Raw genomic sequence first — 18,238 nt, 5'->3', positions numbered from 1 at the left:
TGGGAAAACGGGTGGTGTAGTGGAAGGGATTAAAAGAAGTTAATTGGTTTTGTTGCTTGTCAAGGCTTAAGATCTCAGCTTGAGAATATAGTTCTAGAGAAGAAGTGAGATTACACATTTGAGTGTAGCCAGTTTATTGAAAAATTCACTTTGCCTTCACCAGAGGGTAAAGGGAAAACTGGTGCAGTAAAGCATAGTGGTAACATAAATTCTGTCTTTCTGTAGAGAAAAGCTTCTGTTGTTGCTGGTGTCTTTTATGAATTATTTCACTGAAAACCTGCTGTTACAGAGTATTTCAGTAAGTGTGTGTGTCTGTTACAGCTCAGAACAACCAATGGAAATCAAACCAGAAGCACCAACTGAGGAGATTTCAGCAGAAGTGAACACAAAGCTCTCTGAGAACCTGAATAAAGACACACGAGAAGAAGGTTCAGATTGTTGTGCCAGTCCTGGAGAAGATGTGTCTTGCCTGTCTCAGGGTGCCAGGGCTGGTGCTGGTGTCCCTGAGGTCACCAAGGACAGCAGTATCCCTGGAATGCCCTCGAGGGCTGGCGAGGACGTGTTCAACACGTTCCTGTACTGGCGCCCTCCTCTGCCTGACATCACTCGGGAGCTGGAGCTGTTCCAGTTCAAGACTGAAAAGCACAATGAGAGCTGTTCTGTGCCATGCAATAACTGTGTTGCTAGTAGTGAAATAAAAAAGGTTCTAGAAAGCTTACAAGAGCACATAGATGATCCAGATGTTCAAGGTGAGACTCTGTAGTAGTAAAATCATGTTTTCTCTGAGCAGGTTTTCTCCTGGCCTTTACAAAACCCCTGACTGCTTTTTAATTGACTTGGTGTTCACAGGGTGATGAGCCTTCCTTGAGCAGTAAATTACAGTAGAAAGTTATGCAACAGCCTTTTTCATAAGACCTGAGTTATTTCTAGAACAGCTGGAGAAGTGTTCCTGGCTTCTGTTGGCATGAGAAATAAATTGATCTAACTACAAAAGGGTTGTTAAAGAGACAAGAGCTTGTTAAAGACAGTTTTAACAGATTCCAAATACTGTAGGTACTGTGGTTTTAGTGACAGTGCTGCCTGTGATCAGCTGAATTCATCTAATACTTGGCTGAGAATGGCCTTAATTCCAAGTTATCCCTCCATAGCCACCCAATATAGGCCCATTGTGGAACACATTGAAGTGCTAATGGCCTGGTAGTGGGGTCTGAGGGTGTTTCCTGGACCAAATCCATCTTTGTCATCCATAGTCAGCTCAGTTTCTTGTTTCACCAAGTCTCTTGAGTGCTCCAGGGTAAGAGGCCTTTTCCTTCCAAGAGCAAATGTTTGTGAACACACCATTTCTGTGCAGCTCATACTAAGCTTCTTTTTTCAGATGAGTTAACTACAAGTTTAATGCTTTTAAATGCAGAAGGGAGACTAAACAGTCGTTGTTTGTGTTATACAGCTCAGGTCCAAGTGTTGTCTGCTGCTCTCAGAGCTGCTCAGTTTGATTCTGTTGGTGATTGTGAGACCAAAAAAATGGAAGAAAGCAGTGGCAATCTTCAGAACAAAAGCATTTCAGATGAAGCAGCTGTTTCAGATGCTGCCTGCACCCAGGTGCAGGAGGACAGTCCCTCATCCCCTGCCTCCCAGGAGAACTTCAGTGACCAGTCAGCCACCAGTCTGCTGAAAAGCACAGTAAGTAACTTTTGTGCTCCATGTCTGAAAGGAATTCCTGCCTGCACGAGTCCTGGCTGGGTTTGTGTAGTCCCTGACATAACTGACCCACTTCTGATCCAAAGCCCTTGAACATTACTAGGCCACAGCTATCACATTCTACTTACTCTGGTTAAAAAAGAAAAGCCAGTGAGGGCTGTCATTTCTGTTTGCACCCAGATGACCCAGGAGTTAGTTTGGCAGGAGTCTTGCAGGATTTTTCCTGATCAAATGTAGCAAGTACAGTCTCACCTCTTCCTGTAATGGATCTAATTTTAGTCTTTTATCTCTAGACAGGAGGCTGAATCAGGTGGTGACACACACGCAGTTCCTGGTTACTATTTGTTGATTACAACATACAATTAGGAGTAAAAGGAATTGTTTGCACAGTATTTAATCATGCTGGAGCTAAGGGTGAAATAAAAAGACAAGCAGCTTGTCCATGAGCAAAAATGTAAAATACTGCGTGAACTTTGGAGATTTGTGTGGTTTTGTTCTTTTAAACTTATAGTTCTTTTGAAGCTTTTTGTTGATATTTGGGGAGAAGAATTCCCAAATGACAGATTTGGGAATTTTCATCAGTTTGTCCTAAAATACCTTTAAATTTTTATTTTTTTTTAATTATGATCAGAATTAGATTAAATCTAACTCCTGCTGCCCTTGTTGCTGCCATGGTCTGTAGTGTTTGCCTCGGTGTACAACTCTGTTGTCTCTTTGTATTTGCATAAACACACTGAACAAGGCTCTGCCTGTGCAAGGCTCTGCCTGCAAAAGGCTGTTCTGATCTGAGCTGCATTGTCCTGCTGTGTGATGCTTTGAAATATCCCAAACAGCATCAAGTCTCATTCATTTCTCTACCTAGTACCTCCTTTTCCAGGACTCAGAGGAACAACACAGAGAAACCAGTGTATTTTTAAGGAAAGAGCAAGAAAATAATCCACCGTTTGAAGATGACAAGTCAAAATTCCAGGTGATTAAAATAGCATCTAATGGCTTTAGTGCAGTGCTGGATACAGTTCATCTTACCCCTAATGCAGTGATGTGCAAGGGATCAGTTGCAGAATGTGAAGGAATGCTCTGGGATTTGAGGGGAACCCTATTTTAAATGAGAAAATTAGAAACATTCTGTTGCCTTTTTGGTGCCTTAGAGGCAACCTGTGCAGCCAAGGCAGGCACTGACTGTGCTGTGTTGTCACTGATTTACTCTTTGTCTTCAGCCAAGAAGAAACTTTCAGCTTGGTTGATGCAGTGTGTTGATAAAGTAGTAATGACTGTTCCTTCCTGACTGCTCTGTCCCAAAGAGAGGAGAAAGAAGCGTTGGGGTCGTTCCCTTGGGGAAGGTCCCCCACCCAGGGGTGCCTTGCTATGCTTTGTTTGCTGCTGACGGGTTGGGAGCAAGAGAACTGGAGCACAACAGGTGTATTGTCTTCCTGCCCTTGAATTCCCATGTGTGTCACTGATTCCCTGTCTCTCTACAGGATATCATCCCTCAGCCCTTACTGGACCAGTACCTGTCCATGACTGACCCTGCTCGAGCCCAGACTGTGGACACGGAGATCGCCAAGCACTGCGCCTACAGCCTGCCCGGGGTGGCCCTGACACTGGGCAGGCAGAACTGGCACTGCCTCAAGGACACCTACGAGACACTGGCCTCAGATGTACAGGTAAAGAAAAAGAAGGTTTGTAGTGATAAATCAGAAGTTTGAGGAACTTTTTGGTTCGCTTTGCTGCACTGAAGTTATTATAAGATCATATAATTTCTTGTAAGGGATTAAATATGCACTAAAAATGCAAAATTTAAGACTTAAATGAGACTTCATAAGTATGATTAACACTTGGTACTGCTGTGTAACCAGCCCTGTTTGTCCTGCTCTGTCGATCCCCTCACAGGTGTAGTTGAAAAGCCTGTGTGTTTTAGTTTGGTGCCTGATGTAGTTCCCTTGTTGCCCTGTTTGCAGTGGAAGGTGCGTCGGACACTGGCTTTCTCCATCCACGAGCTGGCAGTGATCCTGGGGGATCAGCTGACAGCTGCTGATCTGGTGCCAATTTTCAATGGATTCCTGAAAGACCTGGATGAAGTGCGGATCGGTGTCCTCAAACATCTGTATGACTTCCTGAAGGTAGGGAAGTGCAATTCATTTCTTCATATACATTTTTTTCTGACTCCATTATATTAGGAGTCTTCTAATGAGCTCTGCATGTATCAGGATCTAATTAATGTTTAGTTTTGTACAAAGCTGCCATTTTGTGTGTGTCTCTATTCCTTTTTTAATGTGCCTCACTTCTCTTTTGTCTCATAACCCAACAAAACATCAAAACTGAAAACCCTTTGTGAATGTGGTTGTAAATGCTGCTGGCTGTTGTAAAGGAATTAGTATTTTGGGCAGTCCAACTGGAAAGTTGGCCCAGTAGCAATTTATGTTTGGGAGTGGGAGAGAAGAGAGCAGATCCTGGTGGGCAGTACACACAAATCCTTAGTTTTTGGTGCCCAGAGATGGTGCTTTGATGGGTGTCCTTGCCAAAGGAGTGCCTTACTGTACTTTTTTGGATGTCAGTCTTGTGTGTCCAGGCTCTCAGCTGATTGTGCACAGTTTTAGGAAGCATCTTGTCAATGATCACTTGCTTTCAAGAAGGAAAATGCACATAGGTGTGAACAGAGCAACACACCAGAGAACTGCAAGTATTGAGTTTTCCCAGTTTTACACTAGTCATGTTTCTCCTTTAGCTACTTCATGCAGACAAAAGGCGAGAATATCTTTACCAGCTTCAGGAATTTGTGGTGACTGATAACAGCAGGAACTGGAGGTTTCGTTACGAGCTGGCAGAGTATGTAATCTTATTAACTTCTGGTTTTTAATCTGTATTACTAACTTGGAAATAGGCAATTACATTCAGAAGTTAGCACCTCTGTTGGGGAGCTAAAATTTAAACCATTCTTTAGTAGTGAACTCAATTTAAAAGCCACTGGCTGTTAGGGTTGTTTTGGGGGAGCTGGGAGTGTTTGGGTTTTTTGGTTTGGTTTTTTTTTGTGTGTGTGGTTTTTGGTGGGTTTTTTGTTTGTTTGTTTTGTTTTGTTCAAGTTGTGTTGTAATCAAGTGTGATTGAAAGTTAAATGTCTGTGATTACACTAAAATGGAGATCTGGTTCACTGACAGCTAATGAAATATGACAATCTGATAGATACTATTCAATGAGGTCTCAGAATTTATTTAGTTCGAGGCTCCCTTGCAAAAATCAGTGAAATGTATGGAAACAGTAATTTTTCTCATGTGTGAGAAAGAAAAAAACAGTTCTTAAAAAGTAAGTTGGTTAATTTGGTACTTCTAAATGGCTGTATAGTGAAGGTAGAACAACATCCCACAGTTCTTTCTCTACAAGCCCTGTTGATATTTGCAGCACCTTCGTAGGAATAGTTTGGGACTCGAGTCTGACCTTCACGGTGGAGGTGTTGGTGTGTTTGGGCTGTTGAGGCCTCGCTGTCCCTCTGTAGTTTGGCACAGCAAACAAGGACATTTCCCAGCAGTGCCCTGACCCCTAGTGGGGACCTGCTGCTGTTCTGTGCTGGCAGTGCTGTGGCTGCAGTGAGTCCTGTGAGCTTCTCAGGTACAAATTATTATCTGAAAGGCAGATTTCTACACTGGGGCAAATAGTCAGTTTTCACTTTGCAAGAACGTACAGGTTATTGGTTTGAAGTTGCAAAAGAAACTTCTTGTTTTACTTACGGTTGTAGCTTTTGTTATTATTTGGGATAATTTTGATATATCGATAGGTGTAGTTTGGGTAACAGTTTCTCTTGGACTCCCTGATGGATTGAAGTGTGTGAAGAGAAGAACAAACTGCTCAGGGACTCTGTAGTGACTGTGGTACCTTTGTGCTCCTTCCCCACGTGGAACAGATGCTGAATGGGAGCAGGCTGGTGCTGCAGCTGGGAGAGTTAATGATTTCCTTTGTGTTCCAGGCAGCTGATCCTGATCCTGGAGCTCTACAACCCCAACGATGTCTATGACTACCTAAGACACATTGCACTGACTCTCTGCTCTGACAAAGTCTCAGAAGTTCGGTGGATCTCCTTCAAACTGGTAGGGGATTGAGTTCACTTCTGGCAGGAGAGCAGGAAAATGATCCTGGAGAGGGGTATCTGAAATCACTGTTTTTTCAGACAAGTAGGGTGAATTGAGACATGTTTTAATAAATATGGTGAACAGTACAGAAAAGAGTGAAATTAAAAGTTTAAAAAATATTTTGAGTTGTCCCCCTGCCACAGATATTAAAATCTTCCTCTGTGGTTGTATGTGAATGATAAATCTTTTCACCTGAATGAAAGCTGGTATGTATAAGATTTGGAAGAGCTTCCTCCAGTTCTGGGGGAAAAAGCCACAACAAAACACAGAACAACCAACTACTGATCTTTCCTCAAAGTTGATTCAATTTGTTATGAAGTTCATGACAGTGCCATCATCCCATAGATGTCCTGAAGGAGTAGAAATATTCCTTCAATCTCTTCCTTTTCTTCATGGCACCCTGTAAAGGGGCATTATTTTACTGCTGGTTTTAATTCTTGTGGTTTTTGGTTCAGGTGAACAAACAGCTTTTCTAAAACTTGGGCTTGTTCCAGAATAAGCACAGGAATTTATTAAAATCTACAAGCACAGCTGACAGTGCTGTGTTTGGTGTCCCCTTGTAGAATTCAAATGAAATTATGGGGGTTTTTTTAACTCTAAGGGCTGCAACTGAAGTCTCATCTCTTCTTTTTGTTCCTTTTCCCCCTGCTTTACCCCCCAGGTTGTAGCAATCCTACAGAAGTTCTACACAAACAGTGCAAATGCGCTGGGGTTAAATTTCATCAATGAACTTGTCGTGCGGTTCCGGCACAGCTCCAAGTGGGTTGGAAGACAAGCCTTTGCCTTCATTTGTCAGGTTGGAACGTTCTCTCTCTGTTTCTGTGTGTACTGTTTCATTTGGAGCTGGTTTGGGCTTTAGCAGCAACATGGGGAAAAACTAGAATTTGGACTCCCAATTTGTTTTGTCATTTTTGGGCTCTGATTTTGTGGGTTGACACGGCTGGTCCAGCTAAAGCTGTGTCTTTGTCTGGGGCTGTGCCTCCAGCTGCAGTAGCTGAGCCTTGGACTTCTGGTATCCCAGTGGCAAAGTCAAGAATTAAGTCCCAAACTGAGATGCATTTTAATATTTGGTCATGTAAGGATAAAGGGTGACAAGAGCTCTTCAAATTACCAATGGGTGCTACATGCCAGGAACTATTTCCCTCTTTATTGCCACTTACCCACCCCCTCCAAACCAAAAATGCTTAATTAAGTAGCAATGAGGAGCAAGGGTTAAATGTTCAAAGGCAAAAGGGTGATGACAGCCAAGAGAGAAACGTTTTCTAAAATATACTTGAAAGAAATTTGCTGTTGTTCGTTCATCTTTGGCTGAACTCTGGAACAGTAAGACATGTTATCAGAACAGCAGTTCAAAGGCTGTGCTTATTTCACCAACACAGGGTAGGGTGTAATTGTTCAGAGCTTTTTTTAATAGGCCAAATTAAGGACAGGATGGAAAGAAATGGCACATAGTGTATTTTTAACACAAATCTTGTTTTCCTGTGCTGTGTCTGTCCCTAGGCCGTGGTGGAGGAGGAGTGTATGCCCGCGGACCAGTTTGTGGAGCACTTACTGCCCAGTCTCCTGAGCCTTGCCTCAGATCCCGTGCCCAACGTCAGGGTCCTGCTTGCCAAGGCCCTCAGGCAGACACTGCTGGAGAAAGGTGTGGTCACGAATTTCCTTGGAAAGGCCCAACATCTCGGGAATGCTGCTTTTCCTCTGCTCAGTTCATTGCAAGGCTGTTAAACAGGATCATACCTTGTACTCTGGGATAGTGCATTTAACTTTGGACTGGAGAGTGTAGATTTAGGAATTTTAGGAGTGGCTTTGCAGCCTTGGAATATGGGATGATTATCCCTAGAGGGCCTGGAAGTGGCTTTGTTAATCCAGCAGGACCCGCTTGGGGGCACTGTGGCCTCGCCAACAGCGGCCGAGGCAGCTGCAGGGTTTGGGATCCATCGTGCTGCAGTTTCCTGTGTTACAATTCCTTAAAAATGACAGAAAAAAGGCAGCTGATCCCTGATTATTCAAAGGAAGATGCACAGAAATCTCCTCTCTTATCTTTTTTGCAAAATAAAGTATGGAGAATGTTTTGGATTGCACTGTACAGTGGCAGGTTCCTGAGCCTGCTTTTGCTCAGAGACATTTCTGTTTAGGGCTCAGCAAAAAGAATTTATCTTAGAAGTATTTAAGTACCTTAGAAGATGAGTCAGAAGCAGCATATTTCTCCTTCTCTGTCAGCTTCCTTGGCTTCCTGTAGTTTCTGTAAGGAGACTATAAATTGGATAAGCTACCCCAGATGTTTTTGGCATCCTCTGGATTTCTGCACTACTTATGCCCTAGGGTTTGTTCTTTTGGATTTGATTAAAATTGTCTTTTTTCTTCCCTTATTCTAGCTTATTTTAAAAGTGTTGGCAATCCTCATCTAGAAGCTGCAGAAGAGACCATTCTGGCCCTGCAATCTGACAGAGATCAAGATGTGTCTTTCTTTGCCACCATAAAACTAAAACAGGGTAACATGGACAATATTACCATTGAAAAACAGAACTAACAAGTTGTTCTGCAGCAGGGGCTGAACAGCAGGACAGTTGTTCACTTTGTGGTCGTGTTGGTGTGAGTAATGTGGGCAGATAAGGTGGGTTCTGTTACCTGTTTGAGCAGGAAATGTTCCTGTCTTCGTTTCATGACCTCGTTTCCTCTGCCCCGCTGTTTGACTCCCATGAGTAATCCCTTCTGGTTTTCCCTCTGTAAATGTGGGTGATAACTCTGATCTCACCTGCAGTTCAGTATTATCTGTAAAGTCTTACACCACACTCAGTGTTTCAGTGTTAATTGGAATTCACATTTCATTTTTTAACAAAACATTTCCAGTAGCACAAGGCTGCTACAAGCTTAAAATGGTTTCTGAATCTTAAAACCTGATTATAACAAACTTCCCTTCTTTCTTCACTTATACTGTGGTTTTTGTATTGTTTCAGCTATTGCATTTATTTGAAAAAAGTGTATATATGTGAATAGTTTTGAATTGTAACAAAAAATTAATGAACTGAATTCTGTATCAGTGGAAAAAGCTCATAAAACATTTCATTTTTTAAAGTAGTTACACTGCTAGAATTAGGGCATGGGTCATTTTTACTTAATATAATGTGATATTTTTCAAAGCACAGAGAGCTCAAGGTTCTTTGTATATTGTGACATTTCCATTAATTTGTTACTTCTGAGCTACACTCTTACAGATGTTAACAGTCATAACAACAGCCCTGTTATTTCTTGCCCACCCTCACAGGTCAGTTGGTGTTACTGCTGACTCTCCTGGGGTAGGGAGACTGTAGATTTCCCAAGTGGAAAGTTCCTCGTTCTGCCCCAACAAAGGTCACTTGAGGGATTCAGTTCCTGCAACACATCCTGTGTCTGTACAGGGGTGTTACAGAAGGTTACAGGCTTCAGTTTGTTTGTTTTACTCACCTGGTTTAACAAATACCTTTCAACCTGCCCAGTGTTTAAGTCCCAAACAGCTTTTCCTGAGAAACAGAGGACCTCTAAATTCTGAAAACACCCAGATCAGAAGTGTTCCAGGGAAAGGTGTGACACAGTTTGCTCTGTAACTTCTGTGGATTGTTTGGGAAGGTTTGGGGCAAACCCCAAATGAAGGTTACTGAAGGTAAGGTGAGGCAGGATGTCTTCTGTGTCCTGAGACAGGGGCTTTGGAAGAAAGGAAAAATACACAGATGGAGCAGAGTTGTGTTGGGAAAATTGAGTAACTTCAGACAGTTGGAAAAATGATAAAACCAGTACTTTTGCTGGGCCCTGTCTTCTCCTGGGTCCCAAATCCGCAATAATGAGCGGCCTGGGGGGAAAAAAAAGCCATTTTTATAGTGGGGATTGAAACTATCCTGTTCCAAAACTAATGCTTGAATACTAAAGAAATGGCTCCACGTGGTGACAGTTGCTGGCTGAGGAGGGTCCTTTCTCCTGCACAGACCTGTGTAGGTGTCTCCCCTCAGAGTTCACGTGGGGAAGGTTGTTACAGCAGTGGCTGTTTTGGTTGGGTTTGAGTGGGGCTTGTCTGCAATACAAGTAGGTTCCTCAGCTGGGTTCTGTGTTCTGGGAGGGCTCAGTTTTGGGTAAGTTAACTGCTCATGTATTATATGATCTGTACAGTCTTTGTAACAAGTGATTTCCTTGTGAGATCACAAACTGCTCTTTGGGAGCTGCAGGCAGAACTATACCACTGCTACTGCAGCAAACAGTGTAAACTCTGTAAACTCTTTAATGTTCTACATTTAATTTTTTACAGGTTTTTTTTATAATTTAAAACAAATACTTCTTCAGTACAGACTTTTTATGATTGCTATTTCTTAACAAAAAGACCCCTCAAGTTATTTTTTTCTAGTTCTAATATCTTTTTCTAATGCTGGCATTATACTGGTATTTTCTAACAGTTCAGATTTTCTAAGGCCTTTCTGACAAGGTTTGACTTCTGTTTTTTATTATCAGTTCATTAAATTTCTCAGCACTGAACAGATTTTTTTTTTTAAAGTGTGTGTATATGTAAGTATGTTTGAAATATACTGTATATAAATTAAATACCTTGAACATAACCCAACCCGGGTTTCTGTTTGTCGGATCACCTTAAATAGTTTCCTTGACTTGCAATAATCCACTGGAAAACACAAGCTTCCATATGTTTTAGCATGTTTGGTTAGTGTTCACTGGGAGTTTTTAACTAGAATGTGTGTAAAGGGTAAGCCACCAGCCATAAAAGTTCACTAAAAGGCTAAACAAAGCTCCTTGTTTTTAACAATATTCCGGTACCTCTCTGGCTCCCGAATTCCTGTCAGTTTTGAACGATATGATTTCAGTGGAGTGTTTTAAAACCTCCTTTTGCAACTTTACACTTGCATGTACTAACGGGGGCCATCACAGTTCTGGGGTGGGTTTTTTGTAGACTGTGCGGGTCTGTTAAACAGATTTACCCTCTACAAGTTTGTCTTTTTGGTTGAGTTTTAAACTAGAGGTGGTTTCAGCATGACTAAGGCTGCACTTTATGTCTTGTACAGGACAAATGTGTGCAATGGGTACAGGGGGGTGTTGATGGAGTTGATGGGCTCTTCAGTTATGCAAAGAGATGCATTTGAAAAGCCAGATGGAGCAAAGGTAGAATTTCACAACAGCAGTAAGAGTAGAGCTCTCCATTTCTAGCTAAGGAACGTGGCAGTGACAGTGGTGGGTGCAATATTGCTTGGATGCTGTGGGAAATGGTCAGGCCCTTGTGATCCAAAGGATTCCAGCCCCCTGGTGTCACTGGTGCCCCGTGTGACGTCCCCGTGGCATCGCTCGGCTGTGTCTGTGCACGGTGCTGTTTAGAACCCGGTTAAGTGGGGACACTCTGGAAGTGTCTCTTGTTTGTCAGAGTAAAGAATCTATGTAACTTTGTATTTGTATTTATCTCAATAAATCTGTGACTGTTTTATAAACCAACTTGTGGTAACCGGCTTTTGTCATGGGTGCGATGGGAGTGTATTCTGTGGGATAATGAAACATCTCTCAGGTGTCTGACCAAGGCTGAATGTGGAATTTTTCATACTGAGCAGTAAAAAAAAAAAATCCATTAGATATCCAGAGATGTGAATTAGCTCTCCCTGTACTTTTTCCTTGAAGTGAGTGTGCCAAAAGTGCTTCAACTTATCCTGATGGCTGGAAAATACTTGTATTATTTTAATTCAGCTGTCTGCCATTTTACATTTCACTTTCTCAACCAGATACTTAATCCAGGTGGTTTTGTATAGATGGGAGAAACACAAGTATGCATAAAATCCTTTTTCTTGGTTATCTTAAAACACCATTAGAAGGTTGAGGTTGTCTGTTCTTGGGTGTTCCTGTGAGGCCAAGGGACTTGTCTATGTTATGAGAATCAGAGGCAGAAACTGTTTCATATCCCTGTGTATTAAATGTTCTCCCTACCAGGTGTAAAGCAGGAAACAGAAGGATGTGCCCCAAGAACAAAGGGTTCTTTGAAACAAAAGGTGTGTTGGCATAAGAGCCCCACAGAAAGATTGGTGACACTGGTTTTTTTTCAAATAACTCCCCCTCTTTATTTTTAAGAAATAACCATTCAGCTTCCACTTACAGCTGAGAAAACCACTGTGGAAGATGCTGCCCAACATGGAAATGGTTTTGCAGGAGGAACAGCAGCATGAGCACACCTGACAATTGCTCCTAAGAGGCCTCTCAGCAACACTGCAGAACTGATGTTTGAGTTTATTACCAAAAAAAGCTCTTCCTGGGAAGGAATGTGATACAGGACTGTTTCCTCAGGTAGCCTGGGTTTAGGAGCTGTCTCTGGAATTGAGGCCCAAAGTCTTGGCTGCCTCCTGTGGAGTCTGGGCTCATGTGGCCAGTGCTGTGTGTCCTCTTACCCCAAAAGCTCAGGTCAGCTTCCAATACATTTAAGAGAAGGTCAAGGACTGCAAAAAGGAACAACTTCTGGATGATTTTGTGGGACTTAATAGCTGCAGGTGAAAGGAAAAGCCAGAATAATGTCCACTCCAAGGGGCGGCTAAGAGTAAATATCATTAGAGAGTAGAGAATCAAGATGGGGCAGAGTAACAGGAGACAGGCAGGGATGATGTAGCTGATCCAGGGGGATTTATGTAGTGTGCAAACACCCCTTGGTTGATACCTAAAAAGAATGGCACTAAAAGGTCTGTGTTTATTCTGCAGAGCCCACCTGGGAATTACTGAGGACTTCACAGGCACCACACAGAGTTCCTGGGAGCAGAGCAGAGCAAGGGACGGGTGGTGCTCAGAGCTGCCCTGGAACTGGCTGTGGCCAGCACAGAAGTCGTGTGGGAAGTGCCAAGTTTCTCCTGAGACATGGTAATGCTCTTGGAACAATCCTCCTCTGGCACAGCAAACCCCCTTCTTGCTTCCCAGGCCGCAGAATTGCCCCCAAACGGCCTCGTGTATTTGGTGTTTGAGGTGGGGAGTGTGTTCAGCACAGCAGTGCTGAGGTGGGCTTGGAGACAGGAATAACTGATGATCTTTTACAATGAGCCATTTATTGATGGGACTTCCCTGCCTGTAGAGGTATATAACTTGTTAGCTCAGGGAATTTTTGAGCAGAAAGAAAGAGAAGCTTGTTTTTGTACCTGTTCCATATTTATCAATAGACACCAGTGGTGCAGAACACTGGCAATCCTTACATTCACTTCTTAAAGTGACCCAAATGGACATAAATTGTTAAATGCCAGAGCACTTACAGCTTGTAAAACCCAACAGACATCAGGAAACTGGTACTGATTGGGCTCTTACATGTTGTTTTCCTCTTGCTTAGGAAAGAGAATGGTAGTCAGCTTGCAATCTCCCTGACATTGTTCATAAAGGAAGCAGACAAAAAGTACCAATGAAACAGAAGGGCTGCAATTTAGTTAATTTATGCAAAACACAATCAGCATTCAAACTGGGAGTTACCAAGCAGATATGTATTGATAGAAAAGCCAAAATATTCTCTGTGCATAACTTGTGAAATGTTAAAACAGAATTTCAAGAGACTCCTGGAACTCCCATAACTATAGGCCAGAGAAGATGCAGCAGTGAATTCTACCACTGCCAAATTCCCGAGGAGTGCAGAGGCATTGATTTAATCCCTGACACCTCAGGCTGGACCAGCTCTGCTGGGACACAGGAGCTGGTATCAGTAAGGAAAAACAAACAGCTTTTTCAGGAGAGAGATTAGAAGGGAGGGTGATTGCTTATAAAAGATGGTTGCAAAGAATCTGTGCTGGGGAGAGGGAAGAGCAGTGAGTAGGGAGTAAAGGGCAGAGAAATGGGAGGAACTGCAGATGGGGAACATCATTCTGAGGGTGGTCTGCCTAGAGCACAATCTGCAGCAAAACCCTCTGCCTTCATTTCTGGACTTTGCAGTGTTCCTGAGTTGTGACCACAGCGTTCAAAGGCAGCCAGAATCCGGCAGGGAGCTGTGCCTGAGGATCCTGCTGACCAGGAACGTTTAGAGAGGAAGGTGGTTTGCAGAGGGGAGCCAAAAGCTATTAATTTTCTCCTGTGCTTCCAGCAGCCCGTTTGGGTTGGTTTGATGCCTAAGCCAGGCTGCAATTGAGGTCAGTGCTTTGGTTTCCCTTTAAGCTCCAGTTCTCTATACACTGTTCTGTTTGTACCATTTGCTTGACATGACTGTCTGCTCTGGGTTGATGGTGTTTTTCTAGAATTCCTGTGTGAACAGAAGCTAATAAAGGAACTGTCAACTCAGAAAGCCCCTCTTAAAATACAGTTCTACTGGCTTGGGGTAAGAAATGCACAGATCCCTTGGCCAAGCCTCCTCTGTGGAATTTGTAATCCTATTGCAATTCCTTTGGTTTCCAGTAGCCAAACAACCCCTGGGGTCAAGCAGAAGTCAAGGTATAAAAATGGATGGCTCTGAGCCTCCTTACCTGTTAGCTGCCATGTGTTAGAGGGATGATGTGGACTGCAGCAGTTCTGTTCCCTCTCCTGGTGAGTGTTTGTGTGCATAATTCAAATGTGTGTGTGTGTTTGAATTCCAGCTTTCATTGATTGAATTGGTCTCTGATAATAAACAGTATAAATAAATCAGGTGGGAGGTAAAGCATTGGGGAGGGGAAAATTAAATTCAGTGCAGTGACCTCGAGCAGAATGTAATTTCAAAAGTGCCTTAAATATGCTGATGGCATAAAATAAGGCTGAGGAAGTTGGAGGGGCAGGAGAGTCGGGGAGACAGGAATAAAACAAAATTATTTGGATTTATCAGGATTACAGGCAGATATGGTTTATGCAGTTTATTGTAGGGGAGTGTCAGTCACGAGGCCAGGGACCAAAAGTGATCGGAGAGCAGTGGGAATGAGGGCGGTGTGGATACGGATCCGAGCATGTGCAGCACCAGGGGAAGGCTCTTCCTGGGAGCAAACCAAGCAAAGCAAGGAGGAGGATGGGGGGGATACAGCCATGCCAGCAGGAATTACAGGGACAGTCAGGCCTTGTCTGTTGGTGTAAAACATGCAGGAATCCTCTCAGGCTGGTTTGAGGAAGCAAAAACCTTCTGGCTGTTGCAGATGAAGAGAGGAGAATCCAGCTTTTGATGTTACAGGAAACATGATCTGTAACTGAGCTGCCTAATAGTTCATAGTTAGTTCATCACACTGACTTCAGACTAGAAAAATAAAAAAATGCTTTGTTTTGGACTAATGAGCACCCTGACAGCCACAGGAAAGCAAAGAAATTGGTGAATCCTTCCAGTTGGCTCATGTAGAGGTAGATCCTGTGGGTTTGAAAGTACTTGTTTTCTTCTGGTTTTCTTTCCTTCTTTTTAGTTGTTTTAATTTTTTAAATATTTGATTTGTCCCTTAAATTGTAACCTTTTTTTCAGTTGTGGCCAAGTAGCTTTTGAAACCCAGTCACAGGTAGAAGCACTAAAAGGAAAGCTCTGTGCATGGAAGTCCATCCGTGTCCTTGCAGCTTCTGTTGTTCTGTCAGATACCATATTAACTGTCCTTGTTTAAAAGTGCTTTCTCTACCTTGGCCCGTATCTCTAAATGTCACTTTTATACATCTTTTCCTCAGAAGAAATTAGATATTTGAAAATATAATCTTCCTGTCTTACCTTTTAGCACCCCAATTTCATTTATGTCCAGAAAGATTCCCAATAGTTGATAATTTCCAGTATCTTAACACCTAGGGCATAGCAATAACACGTGGACTTCTCTTTTCCTTTGAGTCCTCCCTGCTTGGTGCTGCATCACATAAAATCCATTATTGTTTGGAAGCCACAGCTTCAGTTTGCCATAGTTGAGTAAGACAGTGAGGAGCTACAGGGAAAACTGAACTGGGAAGGGCAGAAGCGAAAGCAAGTCACAAACAACTTTATTTCCTACCTAATCCTCATGTCATATTGGAATTAAATCACAGGGACTGGTGAAAGAATCCTTGAGGGAGCAAGAGATGCACTCGGAATTTTCCCTTTTCTGAGTCTCTTCAGGGTTTTGTGGCCTCTCACTGATGTGCTGCCCAGCTGAGTGTCCCTGCCCAGGATTCTGGGAGCAGGCTGGATGTGCTCTGAAATGTTCCCTACCCCCACCAGACACGGATCTTCCTGTGGCTGCTTCTGTTGTTCCAACAGTGGTGACAGAAGGCTGACCTCCACGTTTCTGTTATCCCTCAGTTCTCCACAGCAAACAGTCAGCAGTAGCTGGAATCTGCATCCTTGGAGTTCTGTTGTCAGTTTGGGCTGTTGTCACACACTTAGCTAATACCCTCCAGTAATTCTATTTCTTATTCACATGCACACTTAATGTCCTTCATCATTAGACTGAAAAATGTTAACCTTGTCATAGTTAGTGACTGGAAGCAGAAAAGTCCTTTTAATTCTCAGGGGAATGAATTCTAATTTTCTGCTTGTCAGAAAGTGACATTTTACATATTTTTCTCTATTTTTCCCCACCAGTTTAGTGCTAAATTTAAATGTGTGTGTCATAGGAACAGACCTTTAGTCTGTGCTAAACACCCCAAAAGCCTTGGCAGGTGTCCAGTGCATGAGAGCCTTGACCAAGAGCTGCTGCTAAAGCTCATTTGATGCACTGCAGAGAAGGGGAGGTGAGGCTGGGAAGTTGGAGATAAGGGGTTATCTCAGAGGGCACATTAACATTGCATGTCAGGATGCATTTTTTTTCCCCTAGAAAATATGGATGGATGAAAAGCAGCTCATCTGGAATAAAATGTCCAGTGAAGAAACAAATTATGTTAATCAAGCAGACTAGTATTAATATTTGTCATAAAGATGTGACACCTTCTATTTAATGTCACAAACTACTGGGAGTCTTTGAAAAATGTACTGGTGGGAAGGAAAGTTCTCTGCAGATACTGAGTTCACTGTTCTATGAAAGGGAATAACTTGTCTTGAAAATTAGATGGCATTTATGGCAAAGAGAAATAATCCTCCCACAGATTACAGCTGTTCACTGCATTGTTGTGCTGGTGGTCTTATCTCATCAGTGGATATTTTATAAGGATCTTTCCTTTTTTTTCTTTTTATTTTTTTTTTTTTGATACATTTCCATAAGCCTGTTCTGAGGAGGACATTGTGTGCTGGGAGCTGGGTGTATTTTGAGAAAGGGACACCACTACAAAGAACTCTTGAGTCTAAATTGCAAAGATGGGTGAAGTAAAAATGAGGGATGGTTATTTTGCTTTTTACAGATGGGAGCTGAAGCAGAGGAGGTGACTGTTGTGGCCAAAGTCACCCTGGGAGTCCGTGGAATTGCATCCTGATCTTTGAAGTACAGTTCCAGTATTTTACCAGATATTGTCTCTCTGTTCCCTTGCTGATGAATGTGGACTTAATATGCACATGTGTGATGAGCCAAACATGTTCTGCATGTGTTGAGCCAAATTCTGACCTGAGGCCGTGAGGGGAGCGCTCCCTGGGCTGGCCAGGAGCGTTTGCAGGGCTGGGCTCAGCCCAAGGACTGCACAGTGCTGGCATTTCTAAAGCCCCTCCTGGGCTGAACTTTGCTTCCCCTGCCTGTTTGGTGTTTGAGCCAACTCGGGGTTCTTGGGAATTCTGGAGAAGTGCTGGCAGGGTGCTGGGTGAGGCACTGCCTGGCTCCTTGTCCGACCTCTTGCACTGCCTGCACACCAGATGCTGATTAATGATTAGCATGTAAGTAATTAATAAATCAATACCACAAACAAATAAACCATCCATTACAGTGGCTTCCCAAGTCTCTCCCTTCTGGGAGAGAAGGGAGACTTGCAGGCATTCCCCCCTTCTCTGTACAAAGGTGCCTCTGGACTGTGCCATCTCGACACCTGGCAGATCTGCTGTGTGGATGAGATTCATTGTATTCCACAGGTAATTCAATATCTGCTGGGGAAAAAATGGACGGTTTTGGTTTAGTTTTGTTCCATGCAGGGGAGGGTGAGTGGTCAGCACAGTCAGTGTGGCTCAGGAGGAACAAGTCCAGTGTTGTGTGTTCCTGTAAGGCCCTGGCGTCTGGCCCTGAAGGGCTTCATCCACACTGACTAATTTCTGACAACAGCCTTTGAAGTCTAGAGATAAGATCTGATTGCCCAGGCTCCCTCTGTAGCTTTGTGGAGAAAGCAAGGATCCTGTGGGGTATCATTTAAAGGTCTGAATTTGGACTCCAGTCCTGAATCGTGATCAGAGCTTAAAATTAATCCACATGGCACATCAGACATCCCTGACCTGAGCCTGTCTGAGCCAAAATCAAGCACCACATCGAGTTACTGTGTTGTCATCATCAGGCTGTCAGAAACACAGAAACTTCTGTGCCTCTGGCCTTTTTTTTTAAAAATAAAAACCATTTGAAGGTGTTGTGATGTAATACAGCTAGTTAATGCCCATGTAACAACTAACCAGAGCATTCAGACAGAATTCAGAGGTGGTTTCT

At 43.0% G+C, this 18,238-nt stretch overlaps 1 protein-coding gene across 8 annotated transcripts in view; it reads left to right on the top strand.

Annotated features, from left to right (window-relative positions):
• The window catches only part of LOC108497544 (serine/threonine-protein phosphatase 4 regulatory subunit 1-like), a 33,252-nt gene that overhangs the window by 11,195 nt on the left and 3,819 nt on the right, over positions 1-18,238 (top strand). For 4 of the 8 annotated variants that reach the window (XM_017815232.1, XM_017815229.1, XM_017815224.1 and 1 more), the window contains 11 exons: positions 322-749; positions 1,448-1,680; positions 2,576-2,668; positions 3,177-3,362; positions 3,657-3,818; positions 4,424-4,524; positions 5,657-5,777; positions 6,481-6,615; positions 7,320-7,461; positions 8,195-12,677; positions 13,725-17,679. In XM_017815232.1, coding sequence (XP_017670721.1) covers positions 322-749; positions 1,448-1,680; positions 2,576-2,668; positions 3,177-3,362; positions 3,657-3,818; positions 4,424-4,524; positions 5,657-5,777; positions 6,481-6,615; positions 7,320-7,461; positions 8,195-8,349 — 1,756 coding nt within the window. In that variant the 3' untranslated portion in view covers positions 8,350-12,677; positions 13,725-17,679. The remainder of the gene's footprint in view (positions 1-321; positions 750-1,447; positions 1,681-2,575; positions 2,669-3,176; positions 3,363-3,656; positions 3,819-4,423; positions 4,525-5,656; positions 5,778-6,480; positions 6,616-7,319; positions 7,462-8,194; positions 12,678-13,724; positions 17,680-18,238) is intronic. The other 4 variants (XM_017815225.1, XM_017815226.1, XM_017815228.1 and 1 more) reach the window with 4 other exon arrangements.

This window comes from Lepidothrix coronata, unplaced genomic scaffold, assembly GCF_001604755.1.
Source record: "Lepidothrix coronata isolate B3197 unplaced genomic scaffold, Lepidothrix_coronata-1.0 Scaffold49, whole genome shotgun sequence".
NCBI classification, from domain to species: Eukaryota; Metazoa; Chordata; class Aves; order Passeriformes; family Pipridae; genus Lepidothrix; species Lepidothrix coronata.
Note: the sequence above shows the minus strand (reverse complement) of the source record. Positions and strands in the feature narration are given on the sequence as shown.